This window comes from Ammospiza nelsoni, chromosome 2 (genome assembly GCF_027579445.1).
Source record: "Ammospiza nelsoni isolate bAmmNel1 chromosome 2, bAmmNel1.pri, whole genome shotgun sequence".
Taxonomy (NCBI): domain Eukaryota; kingdom Metazoa; phylum Chordata; class Aves; order Passeriformes; family Passerellidae; genus Ammospiza; species Ammospiza nelsoni.
The window spans coordinates 45923635-45948622 of NC_080634.1; the positions used below are offsets into that span (position 1 = coordinate 45923635).

General features: G+C 40.0%; 1 protein-coding gene across 1 annotated transcript; it reads right to left on the bottom strand.

Annotated features, from left to right (window-relative positions):
• Nucleotides 1-424: 424 nt before the first annotated feature.
• LOC132069986 (protein NPAT) lies at nucleotides 425-23613 on the bottom strand. The gene is made up of 18 exons (XM_059466513.1): nucleotides 23460-23613; nucleotides 20287-20405; nucleotides 18599-18659; nucleotides 17070-17142; nucleotides 16543-16586; nucleotides 15596-15829; nucleotides 15002-15086; nucleotides 13843-13975; nucleotides 13244-13335; nucleotides 13073-13160; nucleotides 11286-11382; nucleotides 10720-10851; nucleotides 8285-9979; nucleotides 6944-7059; nucleotides 6742-6850; nucleotides 5628-5685; nucleotides 2453-3614; nucleotides 425-1742 (listed from the first exon to the last, which is right to left on the bottom strand). Exons 1-18 carry the CDS (start codon nucleotides 23494-23496, stop codon nucleotides 1665-1667), a joined length of 4413 nt encoding a protein of 1470 aa, XP_059322496.1. The 5' UTR covers nucleotides 23497-23613; the 3' UTR covers nucleotides 425-1664.
• Between the last annotated feature and the right edge of the window lie 1375 nt (nucleotides 23614-24988).

Consider the following 24988-nt stretch of genomic DNA (forward strand, 5'->3'; position numbering starts at 1 on the left):
CCCTTGAAAAGGAATTCTCTTGGTAACCCCCAGAGAGCTGCTACTGGAAATGGCTGTTTTCTCCTTAAAGTCATTTGCAGTATGACAGGAGCTTGGTAGTGAAGATACTGATTTCTTATGAAAGTGAACGGATAATTCACATCTTCATTAGAACCAGAGTGCCTGAGCTGAAACATTATGGTGGGTAGTGGATGGCCCTTTGGTCTCAAACAGCAAATTAATTTTCTATTAATCACTATTAAGCATTTTCTGCTTAGAGACAGTTTTGGTGCTTGCCTGCCCTAGTCCCTCTGACAATTGCAATTAGAACTTAGTGTTTAATACTGGACTCTTCATCTTCAAAAACAACTACCATCAGGACTTTTCTATTCAGTATCTGCAAAGCTGCTTAGGGGAATTTAAAAAATTAATCAAGACACACAACTTTTTATCAAACAAAAATATTTATTCAAGCTGTAAATGCTATGCAGTATTTAGTCACTGGATGGGTTTAATATAAACATCTACTGCATAATCTTGGTTCCTTAGGAATCCTTGTATTGTATCTGAAACATTGCCCTGTTGCTGTACAGATCTCTTTCAAGAAAACTTGCAATTTTTTTTTTTAAAAGATGTCAACAATTTGAGAACAAGAAGAAATACCAGTAAAGAAAATTCTGTAGTTTTGGAGAAAGGTGTGCTCATTCAGCCAAATGTAGGCTGAGCTCCTCCTGCACCCCTTTTGGAGAGTTTGTGTAATAGCTATGACAACCTCTATGTTAAACAGAAAAATGAGATGCACATCCTTCCATGTCTGGCTAAAAATTTAAGAGTTAGATAATGTAATTTCTCAGCAGTACAAATGAAAGGTGAGGGAACTGACTTTTGCATTAGAACACACTGTAATTCTTGTTTAGCTGTTGCTTCAGTTGAAGTATTCATACTGAGGCATGACCCCACACAAAAAATATGTTGCTTAAAAACAGCTTTTGCATTTGAATGACATTCAGCAGCAAGTACTGTAAACAGAGAAGGCCTGTACAAATTAAAGTTCTTTTCTGAATGAGTGGCTGGGAAAAAGCTCCACCAGATGAGAAATGCTTTTTGAGGTTTTACTGGCCTTATGGTTAGCTATTGTTATTTTTGTTATTTTGTTCAAAGCCTTACAACATGGGCTTGACAGTGATGAAACAACAGAGTGTGAGCACAGTTAGAGCTGAATAGGCCAGTTAAGAGCTGAATATTTAAGTCCCTTTCAGATTCAACAAAACAATGAGAAGTGGCCAAGGTAGCTGCCCCATCTTAGAGTGGTGAGTGACAAACACCACCTTTTCACAGACTGGCTGAGTGCTTCAGAGGGGTAAGTAGAGAAAGCAGCAGAACACAGACAACGTGGTCTAACAGGAAATGTACAATCTTTCTTACATTTCATTTACACAAATTTACAGTTTTGCAATTTAAATGGCTCTATAATTATGCAAGTGCTTTTTCAAAAATAAACATATACCAACTCAATTATATTTACACTTTGCAACCTGCTTCAGAATCAGCACGACTTTGCTATAAAGTGAAACTTCAGTGCACTGAAAGTGCAACTTGCCCTTTAGAGTTAGCTTCTCTTCCCATGCAAAACCTCAGCACTGCTCCACTGAGCTTCAGATGGCCTCACTTCAACTTCTTTTTATTCATTCATCGTAATGCAAAGACAACAAGAACTTGTCCACATCCATTCCTGCTGGAAAAGAATTTGGGAGCTTCTTTTTCTGTAGGAGAGGAAAGTAACAACTGTGTTAAATACAACGAATCTAGGAGAACTGAAGAGTCGGCAAGCATTCTTCCTCATCCATCCACCCATCCACCCACCCATTCCTGCACAAATCTGTTCCTGCACAAATCTGCCCCAGAACTCAAGACACTGCCATGTGCCCTTCCCATGTGCCCCCCTCTATGAAATAGAGCATTTTCCAGGCTCAGTGTTTCAGGAGCATGCTAGAAGTATGGGAATTATAAAGTTATACTGCTTTTTGGTTATTTACATGCAAAGACACCTTTTTGTGTCTCACACCTTGGCTATTTGCCTTTAAATCCTCAAATCCAATGGTACTAAAGAAGGATGCAAGAGCAGCATGAATTCTAGTAAGGCCTACTTGGACTTTGGCTTAATTCCTACATTCCACCTAAAAACTTGGAATTTAGAAACTCATTCATGTTTTAGGAGAAATAACGTAATTGTCATTTGTGTCTATTTAGAGAGTTAGTAGGAGTCACTTGTATGTATCTGAAGACTAAACCAATCTTCAAGCTTAGTTCAGAGTACGCTCAAGAGGCAAAGTTGGAAAAACTGAAAAAGTCTAAATAGGATGCCAGGGATTTGCAATAGCATCTCTGAACCCTTCCATTACAAACAGTACACACAAAGATACCTAATACATATTTAGAATTTTAACTGGAAGAAGTAGATGTTTGTACTTGCCTTGATTTTCTTTTTTTTGCATGGTGTTGGAGAGCTCTGAAGCTCTTTTCTATTTGCAGAACGGGAATTTCTCTCGCCCTCATTCAAGTCCTCGGGTTTCCTTTTCTTGACGGTGCTCCTGAGAGCCCTGAGCTGCTGGGTGTTGTCCTTGAGGGGGGTGGCGGTGCTCGTCCTGGCGATGGCGGCGCGCGACAGGATCATGAGGGTGTGCGCGGCCATGCTGACGCTGTTCTCGCTGCCCGTCTCGCTGGCGGGGCTGCAGGCGGGCAGGTCGGGCGTGGCGGGCGGCACCATGATGCGCGGCGTGCCGCTCTCCTCCGCGAAGCGCCGGCACGTGGGCGTGCGCACGCTGTCCGTCGTGTCCTCCGTGTGCCTGTCCCCGACTCCGGACGGCGTGCGGGGCACCGGCAGCTCTCCGTTCTCGGCGGTCTTGGCAGCGGGGCTCTGCCACTGGATGTCCTGCAGCATCTCCACACACTGCTTGCCAAAGGGGCTGGACAGGCCCAGACCTTGGCCGGAAGCTTTCGCAGCTTCTCGCTTGGGCTCTTTTGAGGACAACGCCACAGACACCGACGATTTGCAGCTGCCAGCCCCAGTTGACAGCGACCCCTGCTTTTTGTTCAGCTCTTGTACCGAAGCAACTGTCTTCTCATTCCATAAGGCAACGCTCTGTTGGCCGTTTGAGAGTTTGGCAGTGTCCTGGTTCTTCTGCTTTTCATCAGTGTCCCTTCGTAGCTCATTTTCTTTGTTTGCTGTCGTCTTGTGGAAGGGATCTAATGAAAGCCCTGCAGCTGCCGCCTTCCACTCGGGCTGTGGCTCCTTTGCAGATGCACCTCTGTTGCTGCCAACTTCTGGCCTACACAGAATTCTGGGCAATGTTTTGTCTTTGTCTCTCTTTGGTACCTGTGCCTTAGCAGAGGAACACGCAGAGTCAACAGCAAATGAAGGGCTTTCGTTTCTTTCTTTCTGGGATGAGCTCTTAGGAGGCTGAATTTGGGTGCTTCCTCCTGGAGTAGGTAGGACATTATCAAAGCAAAGCACTCTCCTGTGACTCTCACTCTGTCTGGGATTTGAGCTTGTGCTCTCTGCTGGTGCAACAGGTAAGCTCTCTTCCACTTTCCTTCCTGCCTCCGCACTGGTAAGCTTGTCGCAATTTCCAGCCCTGAAAACGAGATGAAAACATTTCACTGATGTGTTTATTCTTACTAGGCAAGTTAACTTCAGCTGGCTGAAAGTCCCCACCCATCCCTCTGAAAAGCTCTCTCCAGCCTAAATACAAGTATTTGATCAACAATAAAATACACGTACTTTATCTTTTATAAAGACCAAGAGTAAGGAATGACAACTGCAGAAAGCTCAGAGAAGGCTTTCTTGGCAAAAAGGTATCAAACAGAGTCTGCACACTGAACAATTAGGTAGGCTGGGGCTCTTCAGCCTGGGAAGAGAGATCACAGAGGGGAAATGCAACAGAGCTCTGAAGGAAGCTCACAAAAAGGACACTATCTGCTGCTTTTCTTCCAGTAGAAAAACTAAGGGCATGAAATAACACTGGCATTAGGTTCAAAACACAACAAGGACACTGAACACTGCATGTAACTAAACCTGGGAACTTTTTTACCTTGGGATATTGGTAGTTTACTTGACTTCAAAAAGAAACTGAGTGCATTCATGACAGGACAGCCCCTCCCAGAATACTACTTATGGCTCTGGGATCCTTGGAGCTGAAATTCCTAAGAGGCTGCCAGAATATATTGGACAATGTAATCACGTGTGCCTTGTACTCTTCCCTATGCACTTGCTGTGCATGGGGGGACACTGAGCAGGACAAAAAGCTTCTGGTGGGCATCTGGACAACAACATCCAAAGTGCCTGGGGTGTGGTCTCCACCTGACAACCTGCCCCATCATGTGAAAAAGCCACCACTGCACTGTGGAAAGAAAAATGCTTCTGCTCTGTCAGCTCATGCCACTGTTCTGTCTGTGCCCTCTGCCTGGCTTATGCTGCATCTCCCTGCACACCTCCCTCTATGATTTCTAAGAGGAAAAGTCAAGTTTTTGGGATGCTAACTTGGTACCTTTGAAATGGCAGAAAAGGTCTGAGTGGTAGCAGCTTGTTGTATTTCCATGAAATTTGAGATGAGACAGAGGATAGAAAGTGGAAATAAGAAATTACACCTCTTTGCAGGGAAGATTTTGCTCTCTTTGCTATGCAAAACATACATCTAGAGATCAATTAAAGATAACAGAAAGCTGAATTACTGAAGTGGTATTATCCAAGATCTTGCTTCTGTGTTTTTTTTTTTTAAATCAGTACTTTTTGCATGCAGGTATATGGTATAACTTGATGTATGCTTGGGATTTTTTAATAAGTTGACTTTAATGGTCCTGTTTTATCTCCACTTTTCCAACATTTTAAGTGAGTTCTAAAGAGGTAGTTTTGTTAAGTATGTGATATTTTTCCAATAAAAGATCATTTCACCTCTTATATTTAAACTGAGCTTCTGATCAGCACCTACACTGTTTTGCTCATTCCAAAATCCTTTTCTTTCAGAAGTCCATTAATGGTGAGGACAGTTACTACTGCAGCCTTGCTGCCTTCTCTCATTTGCCCAACAGAAAACTAGTGCCTACCCCAAGAAATTAAGTTATTCTCATCAACATAAAGTTAGCATGCCGTTGTCCTCACCTTGCATTCAGTTCTCATTTTTAAATGATCAAGCAGAGTTCTAATCTATACAGCTGAAATACAGATGCAGAACCCAATCTTATACACTCTACTGGATCTCTACTGGAGGTCAAAGAGAATGAGACTACACTACAAAACCATGAGTACCACTCATGTGAAAAGAAGAAACAAAGGTTTTAGTCATTTAAATCTCCCAGTATATGTAACAGGCAATTCTCCTAGCTTAGACTCTGCTCAAACAATTTTTATTTGACAATTGAGACAGGAGACAATGAAGACAAAGCTGTACAAAATTAACACAGAAACATTGACGAGACAATTCTAGCACAGTCCCAGCACACATCTGTATGGATACTCCTAGCAGACAGGCAGCAAGAAAGGGGGTACTGCTTATGCCACTACTAAAAAAAGCTCCTCTCTTCACCAATACTGGATAGAAAAATTCACAACAAGAAAAAGAAAGCAAGTTTCAATACTTAGCACTACTGACCTCTGTGTTCGAGGATTTGCATGGCTCAAAGGCTCAGCTACATTTGATACCAGTTTTCCTGGAACAAGAGATGAAGTGTTAATGAATAATAGGTAAATAATTTCACAGTTTTAGTGCAATGACATTTCACCTGACAGAGAACCAATAAAGAAAAACCCAGCAACAAACTCCACAGTATATTGTAACTTCAAACTTCACTAATTAGTAGACCAGCAAAGGTCCCCAACTAAGAACAAAGAAGAAGCTTGCTGCCTACACTTGGATAACGCACAGCCCTGGCAAGACAAAACAAACTACCCTGGACTTCAAAATGCACAGTGGGGATTTCCACATAGCAGGAAATTAACTCAGGGAACCCTCAGCTATCTATCAGCAAACCAGAATGCAAGCAACGATACAATCCTAGATTTTATCTTAATTTGAAATTTCATTCTATTTTCATTTTTATGTGCAAGCCTACTCTTTTTAAGAAAGGCACATAAACTAAAGCACAAGTTTTCCTTATAACTCCATGTTTCTATTTTCAATTATTTTTCTTTACCCCTTTTCAACACTGAGAAAGGAACATAACTCCAGTCTTGTTACAATTAACAATTTAAAGAAGCAAGGTCGCAATGAAAAGAATATACAGAAGCATATGCCTGAAAGGGCAAAAGGAGAACAGGTAGTAGAGTGTATTTTTTATATAAACATCCAACACTTCTAATAAATATTTTTCATTAATAAAATTTTAGAACTGCTGACTCTTCTAATATCTTCATTACTATGTGGCTTGGTTCCAATGGCAGCAGTAAACTACTTAAAACCAACAAGATGAAAAATAACCAGAAACATAAAGAAAAGTAAACTTCTAAAACTGCCTGAGAGCCTTGAAACATTACATTTTGGAAATAAGCTTGATACAAAAACTGGAATTATGTCATATGTTGGAAGTTCTCTGTAAACTGACCAAACAAGAGTCACTAACTGGAGGTACAGACCTCTCTCATGACAGCCCAGCAGCCGCCAGGAACAGAAGCAGAGATATTTATAAAACTTTTTTTTACTTAGAACTGACTTGTCCTTAGAACCCTCTGCTTTTCTTCTGCCCCTCTCAAGAACGCAAGGCAGGCACCTGTAGTATTCCTGTTTCTTGCTCCAGGAATCTTCTGTGATTTGGGAGGGATGGGAAGCTTTGGGACACTTCCATTGCACACTGGATTAGCCACAGGCATGTGAAGAACCTTGAAAGAATCAAAATATCCTATTACAATTTACCAAAGCACTTCTTATCACTGCAGCTTTAATCTTGAAAATCTTTATTTGTGATGTGCTACCTGGCAGGCAGGTGCTGAGAACGTATTTCCATTCTGTCCTACTACAGAGAGAGGTATCATTCCCACCATTCCTTGCAAAACTGGCTGCACTGGAGATGCAATTATAATGGCAGAACCTAAAAAATACCAAAGTGTTAAAATTGTACAGAAACTAAAAATACTTCAGTAAAAAGAAAAGCTTCTTAAAATTATTGTGGTCAAAACCCATGGCAAGAACAGCTCTGGATTTTTACAAAAACTTCACTGTCCTTTGCTATAGATCACTACTAGAAAACAGGGTAAGCACCAGTTTTATTTTTAGTTTATAAGGCATTCTTTAGTTAAAGTCTGTTTTCCTTTGTAAGAGGTAGCTCAAAATAAAGTATGATAAACCTATCTTAACATTTAAACTTTAAATTAAAGTGATTTATAAAAAACAGTAAAAGTAACATTAAATATCATATTTAGCTGCCAGATATATGGGAATTATAAAATATAGAAACTATCCTGGCACATTAACTGAAAAGTGGAAGAATATTTTCAAAAGTGAAAGGAAACTGTTCCTCTCTCTATGACAAAAGCATTGAAGGTAAGAGTTACATAAAGAAATCAAATGGCAGAAAAGGCTGTCACCCTAAGACCTTGTATGTACTGGTCTCTGTCCTCAATTAAATGACTACACATAGAAATTCAAAGGTAACTGCAAAAAAGTTCATAGTTTTTGAAAGAAATCTAAATGTGGTGATTACAGCTGGTTTATAGCTGTTTTTTCATTTCAAAAAGCACTCAAGATGTTTATTGCTGTAGTAATAAAAACGCTTGTATAGATATTAAATCATGGAAAGAAATAATGTTACACTTTCATGTTTACTTAAATATACTTCTAATGCAGACTAGGTTTTGAAATATCAAACAAAACCAAGAAAGTGACTTGGGAAGGAATAGATACATCTACCCAGTTATCTACACAAAATATGGATACCTATAACATAGAGCATTGCACTTATAACTGGAATCTTATTAAAATAAAAACCTGTTTTATTTAACCAAAGTAATGGAATCCTTTCCAATGTAAACCAAAATATGTTTACTACATCTAATGCTGCTAAAATTGTATCAGTTCAGCTTCTGAAATATGAAGCTTTTTTTTTTATTCAAAGTAGCCTGATCAATGACTTCTCATAGAGGTAGTTTTATTTCATTTCTACTAGCAACTAATATACTAAAAAAAAAGTAACTCCTGGATATTTCCAAGTGGCAGACAGAGCAATTTAAAAATCCTTTTACTTTCAATGTTTACTTAGTGGAAAAACAAAAATAACAAACACCACATTTTCAGTACTTTTCTAATAATGAGATTACCCTGTGGGAAGTTTGGGGAGACAGTCTGATTTGCTGGAAATGTATTGCTGGATCTGGGAGGAGTCCGCAACTGCTGTACAGCTGGAGCTTGGGAGGCCAGGGGCATAGAACTGCCAGGCAATACAACCACATTTGATGGTGTTACAGCTGCACCCAAGGCTGCTGGATCAGTCATACACGTGGCTATGTAAAGGTTGCTGGAATTCCCAAAAGCTGTGCTCGTGGCTGGCATCAACTGTATAAATCCCCCTTCATTGGAAAGATGAGTTGAACTTGCAACTGAAAAGCCAGAGCAGTCTTCATTCTGAGTGTTAACCGAGGTCACCACAGGATCCTTAGGTCTAAGCACGAGAAGATTCTGCTCTGCCAGAGCTGAATCCACATTTTTTTCTGTGTCTTCTGAAGTCAGACATTTGGGCAGGCCTGGGGTTTTGGCTGGGGATTTGGCTGGAGATGACAATATTATAGTAGGCAAATTTTCTCCTGTGATACTGGAAACAGCATTATTTAACTCTGTGTCTGATGCAATAAAGGGATCATCACTGATGATGATCTTGAGGGACATTATATTAGAAGGATCAACATCCATTGGTTGACTACTAGAAGATACACTGCTTATACTTTTGGCCTCAGTACCTGACTCCTCTGCTGAGGATGCAGTTTCAGGGAGAGGAGAGTGGCATATTTCAGAGGTAGTAAGATTGTTTTCAGTGGATACTACAGAAATGTCTGTACATGCATTATTACCAGATGAGAAATATAAACTATCAGTGTCTACTTTTGTAGAAGATGAAGGTTCTTGCATCTCCCCTTGTGTTCCCTCTGTGTTTGGCAGTTCTGAAGGGAGGTTAAAATCTTTCTTACAAGGCTTATCAAGTGTATGCTGATCACTTGAGTAAGTTTTGTTAGATGTATCAACAACTTCAAGCTGCAGCTCTGTTTTGTCAAGATCTGTGATGTCCACCACAGATCCCGCAGCACAGTCTGCCTGTGTGCTCTGGTCCTGATGGTTAGAGGGGTGGCTGGAGTTCTCCTCTGAAACACCAGGCAAGGCATCTGGATCACTGGTTACAGTCTGTTCATTTCCTACATCTGCCAGTGGGCTAGAAATGGAGGAGTTGTTTTTTCTCAGCAGTGCACTGTGGCCAGGGCCCCCATCAGAAGGGCTTCCAGGAAGTCTTTTTTCAGACAGTGATGTATCTGGTGATAATGGACATTTACTTCCTGAGTCAGTTTTGTTTTCACCAGCTATAGTATCCTCTGCCACTGAAATCAAAGGAATCTGTGGAGTACCAGAATGAACGTATTCTAAATTAGGACTACTTTGAGAACTATCACTTAGTGGGCCTTTTTCAATTTCCATAGCACTCTCACTTTCAGATACTAATGTAGATGACTCTTTTGTAATGTAAGTGTCTGCACACTGTTCGTTACATTTGCTGTCAGAACTTGGTCTCTTGTTAGGTTCAGTCAAATCAGACACCGAGTCAAAAGCAATTTCATGCTCTCTGATATGTTCAGGGGTAATGGCTGTAAGTTCTTCAGTCTGCTTCCTTGGTCTACAGTTTCCATGCAGCTGTTCACTGGCTGGACTTTTCTTAGCCATATCATCATCATTAATGTTGGTCTTCAAGGCACATGATGCTTCTCCTAACTGAAAGCCTTTACAGGATAGTGGTTCTCTAGAATTATCACCTGCAAAAGACAGAATAAACCAGTTCCATAATCAGATGATCCTTTTAGAACATTTTAGAAATAACTATCAGTTCAATGGAAAACTATTTCCTATGAAACTAAGTGGGAATAATGTTACTCATCCTTACATTCAAGTTGAGTGGAATATATATAAAAAACATACATAAACTAGATAATCTGGAAAATCAGTTTGCACATTAGTAGTAAGTACACACATGTAAATATCTCAGGTCACTACATCAGATTTCCAGAAGCACAAAAACCATCTCATGATAAAAACCTCTTGGCTCTACTGCTCATATACTTTCACTAAATACCTGCTACTCATGAACTATTGTTAAGAATGGTGGAGACAAAGTAACATCCCCTTTGTCCAGAGTAAGACTCTTTTTGTGTATTAATTAACAGATACATTACAGAATAGAGATAAAAGATTAATATGGTTAGGTGTAAAATATTCTCTTTATGTGTTCCCCAACAGACACTGCAAAGTATCCATTTATTGACATCCTGCTTGCACAATTTTAAAGTACACTGATGGGATTACTGTCAAATGTAATAGATTGAAACTTTGTAACAGGCCAAGTGTATCTATATGTTCACACAACGTAGAAGTCCACATGGATATTACCAGTGAAAAAATAAAATTCCGAAATTAACAAATTGTCTGAAAATATTTTCATAATGAAAAGTTAACAGAGAAATCTTAGAGGGGAAAAAAAATCAAAACAAAACCATACATCTGTTAGTTTCTTCTGTTCCTAAAGAACTTCCAAATGTTTCCAGGCTATCCTCAGCCACCAGGATTTCGTTCTCCACTCCATTCCGACCAGAAATACCACCAGGTAAGTTCTTGTTTACCTTGCTCTTTCCTATTTTCAAAATAAAGCATGAAAAATGGTTAAATATGTAATTTTCTACATGTATGTCATCACTACCTTTTAAATGAACCAGAGTGTAAAGATCTCCTTATGGTTCATGTGAGGATACCCCTGAAAATTTTACAACAGCAAACAAGTATAAACTATCATCCTGCAGAGCTGGAGTGTCTAAAAAAAAGCAAGAAAATAATCACTGAGCCAGCACAAACCCAGAATATCAGCCACAGAAAAATGCTGCACTTACACACAACTTTATAGCTGTGTATAAATGTATCTAAGAATCTGATTCTGTATTAAGGCATACCAATGTCATTTCTCTGGCAAGAGGCCTGCTGAATTCCTTCACTTTGTCAAGCAATGCTTGGGAAAGCGCATCATTCAGGATGCTTTACAGTAACAGCACAAGTGAGTACAATGTAGCCTACCATAATCAAAGCAGTCAAACAGAGCCTGGAAATCTGGATCTGATTCTGTCTGCTCCAGAATGTCCTGGATAGCCTCTTCTGACATGTGAATTTCACCCTGAGAAAAGACACGAGATACAGAACAGTTAGTTACTTCCACAGCTTAAAAAGAAAAATAGACAAGAAGCGTTTTCTTTGCAGGTTGTTTTTAGTTCTATTACTTCTGCTCAGCACAGAAACAAAAAGAATAATGCTGGGAACATTTCTGCCAGAGATTTCAAAAATCTTAGTGACTGAAGTTGAAGAAATGAGGTTCTCCAAAACCCAAATATGTCTGTCAGACATCACCCCCACCATGTGTGTACTGGAGTATTCTCCAAATAATGGCCACCACTAACCAAAAAGAAGGACTAAATCTCAGGCTACACTGGAAGCTTATGCATGTGGTATGGATGCTGTGAGCCTGTACCAACAAACCACTGGTTTAAAAAAATCCCCAAATTAATCCTAATTTCTTAAGTTTGAATATATTATATATCTAGAAGCCAACACTAAGCAAATGGAAGTTTTATTTCATATGCCAATTACATGTTCTATGTTACAGCCTCCAACTACTTCTTTTGGAAGGCATTTTGGAAAGCACAGCTACATGGGACAGTGCTCTAAGGTTCCTGATTCTTGTTCTGTGGCAGCCCAGGAATAAAATGAGTATCCAATACATACTCAAGCGATTAAATACAAAGTTCTCCTGCCTTTCTGGAGACCCTCTAAGCACTCTCCAACCTTTGATACATATCTCCACCTTTAAGGGTGGATATTCCACGTCATATCCTTGATTTTGTCTCAGGAGCTCTAACCAAACCAAGAAGCTGCTTTATTTCTGCTCAGAAGAGTGAATACAGCTTTGTAGCTCTGTATTTTGACAACTGACCTAAAATCACCAAGCAACAGAAGAATAGCATTTATAAACCAGACACCTCTACTTCATAAGCAGGGAACTGCCTCTCTCCTGTCTTTCTCATGAAGGCTATGAAATTTCTCTCATTAGAAGTCTTTTTTAATTCTATGATTGCCAGCTTGAGACATACAGAAAAATTAAGAGAGAACACTATAATTATGTTTAGTTTGTAGAAGCAGAACACACATTTCCATCAAAAGCAAGAAAATACAAAATTTGAAGAAAAAGTATCATTATTTAGGCTCAAAAAATAATTTCTCTTGCTATACTAAATGATTCATGGTTATCTTGGAGTAAATCACAAAATCAGACCAGATTAAATGTATTTGGAGACAGCAAGGTATTTTAAATTTTTTTTTTTCTTTAAGGCTATTGATTAGATCCCCAGTCAGAAGCTGGTAGCCAATTACTGGTATGAAAGATTGAGTGAGAGGCAGGCAGTTCTTAAATCCAGTCTTAGTGTAGGGTGACCAGCTAATTACTGACAGAATCAATCCCACTCTCGGCTTCAACCCTGCTGCATGCTTCTGCTGCCTTGGACAGGCATGGGAATGAATTCAGAATGCTAAACTGGCACAAAACGAGCTCCTGCAGAACACCAGTGTGCTGCCAGCTCAGCTCCCTGAACCTGCCCTGCACCACACAAGGTCAGAGTTCACACCTCTGCAAGGGGAGCTGCCCCTGCACAGAGGGGAGCATCAGGGAGGCTCAGCTGTGCTGCAAACAGAAACAAGAAAAGAAAGGATAGGAAGAGGAGAAAATATCCTCAGATGTCAGAGGTTCAGCATAGGTCCATCATTCTCACATGCCTGGGCCTAAAAACAATGTGATCAGGGCAATCTACACCTACCTGAAGTCCAAGGATTTCATCAATTGAAGTCTCCTGTTCTGTGAGACCACTGTCTGTCTGTTTAGGGGCCTGAGCAACACTGCCATCACTGCAACACGTACATCATTAGTTCAAAAGTCAAAAACAATTTTAATAAGAATACATATTAAGTTTAGAGGTCCCTTTTATTACCTCCCCAGGATTTTGTTAATGTTTTCAGCGAGCTTCTCCTGAAGAGATTTGCTGCTCAGGATCTTTTCTCTGGCATTTTCAATAACCAGTTGCTGGAAAACAGTTTTGAAGTGGTCAGGTTTCTATTTTTAACATCACAAGAAAAGGAGCAAAAAACATCAGAAGAAATTTTCTGACTAACCAGTAAAAAATAATTTAAAAATCAATTCAAAGAGAGAAGACTTTTATAACAGAGAGTCATCTGTGACTGCATTACATTGCTACAAAAATCAACCCAAAACATTCCTGTGCTTCTACTCCCCCGAAGGACAGCAAGGCTTAATGTGCCTTCTGGTTTCCATTCTCTGAAGAATTACTGTATTCTGACAGCCTACAGGTATCTTAGCAAAGCAAATAAACCAAGAAAAACAAAACTCTACATAGCCATGTCAACTTTATGAATTTAGTACACACAAGAGCTAGTTCAAATACAAACCAATACATTTATCTTTTAAATGTAATTTCTGTAAAAAACAGGAAGAACAACATGTTAAAGATTAGTTCTCTTGAGTTTGACTTTGTTTCTTAAGTGTAAATACCTTCTGTAGGCATATACTCACTGGGAAGTTACCATCAATTAATTCTTCTAGGGGCTCACTTTCTTTTTCTACTACTGCTTCTTCAGAGTCCTGAGAACTTCTAGCTGCTGAAAGAGGTCCAGATGTTGCAATGTTTTTCCTCTTCTGAGATTCACTGAAACATTCCAGGCAATTTATGACACAGTTTATGAGAAAATTGCAAACAGTAGACCTAATGGTGAGTAAATCAGGTGCTTCTCTTTCTCTTTAGCAAACAAAAGATCTTAATCACTAGAAAATTAAGTACATATTGAAAATGCAGTAAAAGCTGGTACCTGTTTTACTATCTCTTATGCATCTATTGTGTCTGCCTTTAGAGAAGTTATAAATTTAGAGATTGTAGGTAAACAGCTCAATGGCAAACTGAATTCCATGCCCACTATTCAGCATTTACTGCCCCTCCACTACCTGTTACTCTAACTGGTGGTATCAGTTAATGGATCCTAATTAACTGCAACTCACAATCAGATTTGGGCATTACCACTGAAAACAAAGACTTCTCAAGGAGCACTTATTTTCAAAGAAGAAAACAAATCTTAAGTTCCGCAGAAATTTAGTTGATAAATAGGAAATGTAATGTTTTTATAGGAGACAGTGTAGGCTCTTCTGAAAACATCTATCAGCAGGGGCACTAAAATTACATTTAAAAAAATCAAGACAGATTAGGAAAGACTTGGGGAAAAATGGACATCTGAATCAGAGAATAAAAAATACAAAACTAGTATAAAAGAAGTTTTTCACACAACTTCTAGTGCAAATATTAATATTTTTCTGACGAAATTTACCCAACTCAATAGTTTTATGAAGTTAAATGCACATTTTTATCAATATTAAGAATTTTAATAATTAATTGAAAAGGGCATTTTGGAAGGAACACCAAGTCTCAGCTCCAAGATTATTTGCCTAAGTCTAGTAGGGGAGTAAAGACAGTGTGTACCCAAAGAAGCCTCCTATCAGCCTACTGTTAAGCTCTTTGACTTCCTTTCCTCAACAACAAACAAACACTGGCCCACCTCAGCAGATCTTACATTTGAAACACTCCACCACTAAAGAAAACTTACACTAAAGGTTAGAACACTGTCTAATTTCTAAACAATTAAGCAAAAAAACCACCCAAAACCAAGCAGACATCCCTGTTTACCTTTTTCGCCTTCCTGGAGAAAGCAAGTTTGAATGAAGCTTTCGTTCTTGTGATGTTGGAACTTGAATGTGTATGAGACCTCCTGCTTTATAGAGGGAAAAAACAAACAAAAATAGAAGTCATGATGCAAACACCTTCTCCAGTGACACTGCTAAAGCACTACATGATCTACATGTTGCTTACTATGTTCTAATCAATTCCTGGAAAGTCATACAGAAGAATTTGGTATTATCATGGAAATGAGGACCAGTCCTTTAAAACATATCCTGAACCAGACATCCACTTAATGTGGATCATCCCTATCTGATGAAACAAGTTATTTGGGTGAGGATGAGAGCACAGAACAGAATAACCACAAATTAATGCACTTCTGATTTCTGAACTCACATTGGCAAGCAAGTATGCAAGAGCCCTCTCTCTTTTGGGCACTTATTTTCTTTTAATCACCTGAACCAGTCTGGAGAGCTGGAGAACAAAGCATGAATTTTCTGGAACTTTTTGGTGGAAGATGTTTAGCCCTAATTTTAGTAAACTTCCATTGATAGCCATAGATTTTTCACAGAAAAATAAGGTTCAAAACTTTTTGCAACTTACTGTTGATCTTGTTTTCTTGAGCTTGTGACTGGTTCACAAACAGTGTACTCAGTCTTGCCTGTGGCATACTTTGATTTATTGCTGGCCTGTGAATTGCTTGAGGAGGTACAACAGAAGAAGAGGAATTCTGCTGCCCTGACTGATGGGCTACTGACAACAGTCCTGAGTTTGCAGGAGCTGACTGCTGAAGCATTCTCTGTCTTTTCATTTCTACAATTCCACTTCTTGTACGTACTGGAAATAAAGACAAGATGAAAACACAAGATAAAGGAATTTTTAAAAATTGCTGATATTCACACAAAATTTGTTTAAAAAATCCAAACAATGGAACACCACCCAATCCAGTGAATCTCAAATCTGGGAACAATCACTATCTGTATCTCACACACACTTTTCTTATACAGTACAAATGCTACAGAGAACAACTTATTTTTAAGTAAACCAATTTTTCTTTGTTGACAGCACATTTTCAGCTTTTGTAATGAAAGAAACAACTTTAGATACAAAAGTGTGTTTTTATATTTTAGTTGGATATATGTTTGTATATATAACAAATGCTACAAGACTGTAATATGTTTTTATGTTCCTCTCCTACAGAAATCCAACCACATTATAATTAAACCAGCTACAGTTTTAGTTCATCTATGAACCACAAATTAAGTCAGCAGTTTCAGGAGTGAAACAGCAGTTTTTAAACCTTTTAACCATGGAAACTTCCAAAAAAGTTTTTTTTTTTAGCAGAGAAAATGCTATAATAGAGAATTTATGCCCCTTGCAAAAAGCTCAGCTTTTCTTATTTTCCTTTCCTGATCATTAAAGTATTTCACAGACCCAAATGAAGACAACAGACAGGCATTACTGACAGCTGCAGAAGGCCCCTATTTTTTGCCAAAAGAGGTAATTAACATAAAACCTACTGATCCCATGGAATTGACTCAGTTACTTACTCCTCTGGTTAGAAGAAAATCTGAAATCTGAATTCTGCATGCTCCTAAAAAATAAAGCAAGTGACAGAAATGAATGGAGTATAATGGAAGCACTCAGCTACATACACAGTGTGACACTACCTATCTCGTGATTAATGTCACTCTGATCCTAACCACAAATTCCTTCCGAAAAACCCATTGATTGCTCTTTTTATTCTTTCCAACAATCATCACAGATCCTTCAAGTACAGCTTACTGTTTCATTTTTGATCAAGTAACCACAAAGATATCAGATTCTAAATGAGTCATAGTATATTGTTTTACTACAAGAAGATCACATGCTTACACTAATGCCGTCCTTATTTGCTAGCCCCTCCTTAAAATCTTGAAATGTCTGCTCAACTATCAGCTCTAACATACCCATCTTTCTCACTGTCTCTAAAAGGAAACAGAGAGTTAAACCACTCTCATACAATGATAAGGGGAGTTAGTCAACACAGGGACTCTCAGAATGAAATATTACTTTCTTCATTTCAACACTACATTACCTGATCTGAGAAAGTGTATAGTCTAATTTTTTCCACAGAGATGACATCATTGCTGGAACCTCATTTGTTGTTTCTGAAATAAACCACAAAACAAACCGATGCCCAAAACCAATATATGCTGAGAGAAAAGTAAAATCACAAAATAATTATTATGGAGTGTTTCAGACATCATCTAACTTTAGATGCCTAGTTGCCTTCTTAATATTCTATTAGTTAGAGAGTCCTAACTCCTAATTTAAAGAATTCAGATTGATATGGATACAGTTCTGGTTTAGAAGCCTTGATGAAACTGAATTAATGACTATAATTCTTGGAATTTGCACATGGTGTTGACTCCTCAGCAAACACATGCTAACCTAACCCATGCTAACCCCTCCAACTCACTTCTGGAAATGGCATTCATATTCCCAAGTCACTTTTGTGCCTTTGAATATCATAACCTGGCAGACAGACCTTTAAAAGTAATAGTTTATTTTATGATATGACCCAAACAGGTAAAAACATTTGGTCTTTCTGAAGCACAGAACATTAGAAGTGTGATGGAAAAGATAAGTAAACAGTTCAATTTACTAAATTTTTCAAGATGCCAAGTACAAAGCATTTTGAAGGAAGTACATGTGTGTTTTAGTTACCATTTCTGTCAAAGATAGTGTGAAAGGAAAAAAATGTTCAGAAATGTTCCATGTATAATTTTTAATACCAAGCACCATTAAAATATGATAATACAACAGATATCAAAAACCTCTAAGATTTGGAAACATTCATAGGCTTGATAACTAATTTAAAAACCGGCAAATGCTTTAGCTCTGCCTGCAGTATTCATACAAAATATTAAGTAGTTCTGAAACTATTTTAGTTAATCTTAAAAACAAGATAAGATATATGTCACACCATAGGACTCCTCCTGATTATTTCATGGAATCACAGAATACCTTAGGTTAGAAGGGATCCACAAGGATGATTGAGCCCAACTCCCTGCTCCCCACTGGGCTACCTAACTCCAAACTATGTGACTGAAAGCATTGTCCAGATTCTCCTTGAACTCTGACAGGGCTCAGTGCCATGAGCACTTCCTTGGGTAGCCTGTTCCAGTGTCTGACCACTCTCTCAGTGAAGAACCCTTTCCTAAGATCCAATTTGAACTTCTCCTGACACAGCATTTCACTTTTCTCTCATTCTGTTGCTGGTCACCTGAGAGATAAGCACCTCCCCCCCTCCTATTGATAGTACAAACAATAAACAGTATAATTTCATAAGCATAAACCCATACATTTTGCACATTTTATTATATCTCTATGCTTTTGAGATATAAAAATGCTCACAATTGAAGTGAAACTATATGCTAGCACATGCAAACTAAGATAATCAATTACTTTTCCTCACTAGATCTAGTGGCTGTTGGCTGTGTAATTTGGTAACCTTCAAATTGTAGCCTAAATGGGGGATTACTCTTAGACCATACACCTCTTCCTCAAGGAGGTCACAAGAGATAAATAAAAATAAAACAACACCTCATTCTGAAGGCTTACCTTTTGTTTTCATGGCTACATATTCATTAAGAATAGTTGTCAAGTTTTTTCCACACAGCGACTGGAAAAAGAAAACAACTGATCTTAGAATTTTCACTAAAAACTTCTGCTTCATCTACTGTAGCACATCATATTTAACGAGTTCTTTAGCACTCTACACCATGCTGACCCTCAGTACCAGGGACTGCACTTGGGAGAGAGCCATCAATGGATTAAAATCCTCTTATGTACCCAAAATGTGAAGTACTCTATCTCAAGGCACAACACTGGTAGTTAGAGCTGTCTGACCTTCACTGACCTTTTTTATTATGGAATAAACCCATGAAAAGTAGATGATGAACAGCATGATGCTCATTAGTCTCTTACTGATGAGCAGTAACTAATGAGTACATATCATTGTAGAAAAGAACATGCACTAAGATGCAAATGTGAAGGAACCTCTGTCTGAAGCCAAATTTTTAACAGTCACACAGAATTAACCTTCTTATCATGTTTACTTGTCCTGTAATTTTAGCTTACACAAAGATAATTAAATTTTTAAAGTTACCACTATGCTGTCTGTACCTTCCTCTCTTGTTTACTAGTGGGAACTCTACAAGACATGACAAATAGAGCCCTTCATTGCAAGTATTTGAGCTGCAGTAAGAATTCTGTCTTACATACTATGATATCACTTTGATGTGAATAATAGAAAAACATTTCTGCTGTGAAAAGGATGATTATAAAAAAGCTTTATTAATCTGGATAACCTATCTACATTTAGGTTTTCTAATTTTTGATGGCCACAGCTTGGTTCTCAGCTCCCTAACACCAAAGTACAGATGACTGAACACTTGTAAATGAAATAAATTCAACAGTCTGTTTTGAAAAGGTGCATCAAGAAAGTGCACCTTGGATCTCAGAAAAAACTTCCACAAATTTTGAATACTGGACAAAGTCCCAGACCATGAAATTAACTAACATACTAGAAGAATGAAACAGAAAACATGAACAGGACACACACATAAACACTAAAAGTTTGATACACAGCAATACCTAAACCCTGTAATTTGCACAGTGTAGTAAAAATTCCATTTTGTATATTTGTTTAAAATGCAAACTATCTAATTATGCTCTAGCCCTACACATGTATCTACAGATGTAGCTTCACACTATTCATGCACACCCAAAATTCTGCCTTTCACTCAGAACAATGGATATGATACTGAACAGAGAGGCTGAACACAGTTTTTGTCAATAAAGTTTGGCAGACTCAGGCAAATCTGAGGTGCCTTACCTAAATATTTACAATGTACCTGAAATGGAACATTATTGGCTGCCATGTCTAGAACAGGAAAGTGATCTTCAGTAAATTACAAAAGCAGCCTTAAAATCAATAAAACCCTTGTAAGAACACCCTTCCATAAATCAACCTCAAAGCTGTAATGCAGACTAAGCATAATATGCTGAAACCAATTTGCAAATTCAGTTTGCATATTTCACACTTAAACGTTTAAATGTTTCTTAGTAAGCTTAAATACTGGAAACCAAATAACTGCTAATATCATAGGATGAAAAACACTAAACAAATCAAATATCAAACAGTTTAAGCAACATTTGAGAATTAATTGTTACAGTGAGAAATCCCCAATATTGTTTTCCATGGATGCAAAACAATATAACTTTCTGCTTTGCAAATACAAACTCACCAGCAAGCAGGCTGGAATAAAACCATCTTCTGTACAGTGCTCTGCATATTCTTTCAAATCTGAGCTTTCCAGAATAAACTGATGGCAGGTAGCTTGAAGATTTTCCTGTTGCAAGTAGCCTGCAACAAATCAGATAGAAAACTTTGCCATTTCATTCATTACTTCTGCTCAATAGGCATCAAAGCTGGATACAGTGTTAGAACAATCAGATAAAAATTTATATGTAAGAAAAGAAAAGTTATGTTATTTTGAAAATACATAAGTTCCTATCAGATATTTAACAGTTAAAACCCAGAAGAGCAAAAAATAAAGATTGGAATTACACTGTATTTACAAAGTATTCAAGATTGAAAGTGAGGCAATATGAACAAATTTTGGTCTATCTTTAGTACACACAAGAAAATAGAAGTTCTTGGCTCAGAAGGCTGACAAACAAACCCTCATATGGGCTGAACCACCCTACTTGATACTCCACCAGAAATCTACAACATTTTGTTAATAAAATGCATTGCTATGAGAGTAATTCTCCAAACGTTGTACTGTTTGAAAAGAGGTAAAACCTGTACAGCTGCTTCAACAATGGATAAGATTAAAAATACTGGCATTTTACAAAAACTAGTAACAGAAAAAGGTTTTTTCCCCTCCTCACTTACAGTAATTTTCATTTAGGATAGATGTACTAGATGCAAATTGTGCTCTCTACACCCTAAGACTCAGTAATTATCAGCACAGGAAATGCACTGACAAAGTTTTTTCCAAAATTCCGTTCCTCATCAAATATATTCTGCTTTAATCAATATACCCTGCTTTAATCTTCAAACACCTTAAACACTAAAAGACAGAAATGGACCAATCCTAATGAAGGATTTTAGAACAAAGACCCACAAAGAAAAGGTTTCTTCTTTCTTGCTCTTAGCAGAGCTTAGCATGGAATGTTTTAAGGGTAAGATAAACCATGTGCCTAGTTAAACAATGCAGGACATATACATTATCTATTTCAATGGACCCCCAAAATGGTCTACCTCAGCTCATGAAAAAAATGCACCCTTTAAGTTTAAAAGAAAACAAGTATCTTTCAGCAGATCTGAATACAGCTGAAGAAAACAAATAGTCTTTCCAACATGCAAGCCTTGTTCAAGTCTTCAACAAGTAGGCAAACTTGAAAGTTAAACACAGCCTGGGAATAACCACTGTGAATTTAATCACAATGTATGAGCAGGCCTATCTGACAGAAAACATTAGTGGGATGGATAAGGAATATCTTATTTAATCTTTCAATTACATTTTTCTAGAAAAATCTCAAGCCACAAGTGGCTGAATGTGTATTTCTCATAAACACAATGATACCTCCCTGTTGTCCAGGGTAGATGGGGTATGAGGCTCGGTGGAGCTCTGATCTGTGCTGGTATGGCTGCTCTTACAATCAAACTCACCTCAACACCAACACAACAAGCTGCAATTTCTCTTTCTTGAACCTGCTACTACAGTATCACAAGGGATGGCTGAATGCTCGCGTACGGGCACGTTTTACACACACCAATTTCCTGGTAATAAAGCATTCCAAAGGCTGAATATGCCTCTGCAGCTGGCCCAAAGTGCCTGTGCTCACACTGTATAATGACACAGGAGTATGTGATCCCAAAGGTTGCCAAATCAAATTAAAGGCACAAAAAGTAATGTATCTTTTGAACATATGGAAATTCTTCAATATTTTGTTCTACCTTAAGAAACGTCTAACCCATAGGACACATTCACTCTATCAAATAGGAAAAGATAAATGTCCTTATGCATGTTCCTGTTCGTGAGCTCAGCTTAACATTTAACCTTTGTTTCTTGAACAAATATTCATCAACCTTCACATCACCAGAAAGATTTTGGGGGGAGCTTGAGGGAGAAAGATGGAAAAGCTGCACTGGGAAGTCTGTTTACCCACTGAAATTCAGAGATGCCTCACAGAAGAGGAATCCCTATTAGAGAACAGAAATGGTTACAAGGAATATCCTGCTCTACACCCTTAGGTTGCTCAGAGGTTTCCCAGACATGATGCATGCTCCACGCCACAACAGACACAAGATAGGATGGATCACTCTCAGTGTACATGATGCCAAGATTGTGTACTACATCTTCAAGTCTCTGGTAAGCACATAAAAAAATATTCTACCTGGAAACTTGTAATTTCACCAATCTTGTTTGGAAGACTGCAATGAGAGATCTCACTTGTATGAATTCAAATGTTCTTTTACAGTCCATAGAGCTTCTAAAAATCCTGTTACTTCACAGTAATAAAAAAACTGCATCTCTTACTGGCCTATTTTCTCAAGACAATAGCAAATAGCGTTTCAGGTAGTATTTAAAAAGAAATTGTGCTGGGGGAACACTGAAAAAGAGAGTAATGGCTTTGGATTTTAAAAAACTGTGAACAACTGAAAACTGAATCTCACAGGGCAAGCTGCCAGGAAATCTTGGCAACCTGTGCCAGTAGGTTCTTACTATGTGTGGGACTGAAATATGTAGGTCAAATTTTGCTTACCATCGATTTGCTCTCACCTTCGACAGGATCCAAATAATCCAAAGCATTAAGTAATTTAAAAAAAATCACTGTCTGCTGCCAGTGTCCTGAACGCACTTATGCTGTGCTTTCCACAGATTCTGGTCACGCCTGAACTTTTAGTGCACCCTCAAAGGTGAGCAAAACACAGCCGGAAAGAAAAACCATCTGACCCTTAACGCAGCCTTCCCTGGGATTTCAGGTCACCCTCGGACTCCTCCTGAAATCAGGAACTGTTCAAGCCCCGCTCAGCAGCTCCCAGTCCGCAGGTGGGCACCGGGGACCACCACGTTTCCCCGGAGCCGTGCAGAAGCCGAGCCCAAGGCACGGCCGGGGAGCGGCCTGGTCCCTCAGCACCCGAATCCCTCAGGAGCCAGCTGCGCCCGCTCCCCGGCAGAGGCCGGGCCGGAGAGCGGCGGGGCCAGCCCAGGGACCGCCCGGTACGAACCCCGGCAGTGACAATCCCAGCCTGGGGGGACCAAGAGGCGCTGCCGAGGACCAAGGGCGAAGCCGGCTGCGTCCCGCCGCGCCTCGGGCGGCTGACAATGCCCGGCAGAGCCCTCCCGGCGCGGCCGGTGGTCCGCGCCCCACCCGTGCATCCCTCCGTCCCTGCCGGCTCACTCACCCAGCACCAGCCGGGCCACGTCGGACGGCAGCAGCATGGCCCGAGGCGGAGGGGGGCACGGGCGGGCGCAGCTCCCCGAGCGCAGCCGGCCGCCCCGCCACCCAGGCGAAGGCGCGGAAACTCCGCCAGCCAGCGCCGCGCCCGGCCCCTTCCGCCGGAACCCGCCGCGGCCGCTCATCCGCTTCCAGGTCCGCCCGCAGCCGCTGCTTCCACACGTGAGCCCCGCTCGGCTCCGCGCCGCGCCGCCGGGAGCGGGGCTGCGTGCGCCCCGGCCGAGGTGAGGGGCCGGGCCCGGGCGGGGCGGCCGCGGCCCCGGCTGCGGGTGCTGAGGGGCGGCTCGCGGGCCGCGGGCGCCGGCGCGGGGGGCGGCGGCCCGGGGTTGCCGGGGACCGGAGCCGCCGCTCGGCGCTGCGGGTCTGCCTGTGCCGAGGCACCTCGCAGCGCCTCAGCCAGCTCCTCTCTTCGCCCTTCACGGTATTCGGTCGCCTGCATTCCCCTGGGTCGGTCATGTAGCGCGTGAAAGTGGCCGCCATGTGGTAGTTAGAAAACTGTGTAGCCAGGAAGAGAAGTAGTGGATTCATTCTTGGGAATTTTTCACTGCTTTTGTTATGGCTGTTGAAATGCCAGTAGGTCGAGGGGGCTGCCTTCGTGAGTGCCCAGGCCCTACCCCTGTTGCCACAGTTTTCGACCAAGCGCAAGAAGCCACTGGTGTTCAGCAAGTTTCTTTCTGTTTCATTTCCAGCAAAAACATCGGCTCTGCTGGGTTGGGTTATGTTTTGTTCCAGTGCCCAACCACCAGAGGGACAGAGAGGGACAGAGAGTAGTTGAGCATTGGCACATGCTCCCAGGGAAAAGCTCACAGCGCCAACTTTCCGGAATGCAAGAGCTGTTTGGAAACACTTCCAGGCATATGGTGTGATTCTTGTGTCCTGCACAGGGCCAGGAATTGGTCTTCGGGGGTCCTTGTGTGTCCCTTCCAACTCAGGATATTCCATGGTTCTTGGAGTTAGTAAAAGAGCACTTAATTTAAATAAGTACAGTTGTACAGTACAGGCAGCCTTCACACTTCAAATGTGTAAATACAGTGTAATTCCAATCTATATTTTTCATACACATCTATCAGTCACCAAATCTCTGTTTGTACTTAGCTCCAGCCTGATCTTGATTGAAGCCAAGGAAATAGGAAGTAATGAAATAGGAAATAAAGGAAATAAATGCAGTCTAAGACAGTAGATATTTAAAGTTTTACTTAATTAAATAGCTATTTTTATATTCTCATGTAAGCACTCAAGATGCAGTGCTGTGCATCATGAACGCCTGTTCTCCCTTGCTTATTACAGCAGCAGTATGTGTTGGGAGTTACTTCCAGCTTCTGTGATCTGTCTTTTCCAAACAGGGTTTCTCTTGGGTCTGCTTTAAGGGTGTAAAAGTAGAAGCATGGCAGTTAAATAGAGTGACATGGTTGTGATCTGCAGCATCACAATTTTATGTACTGCAAGGTCTAGCTAATTCCAACCTCTGTCAAAGAA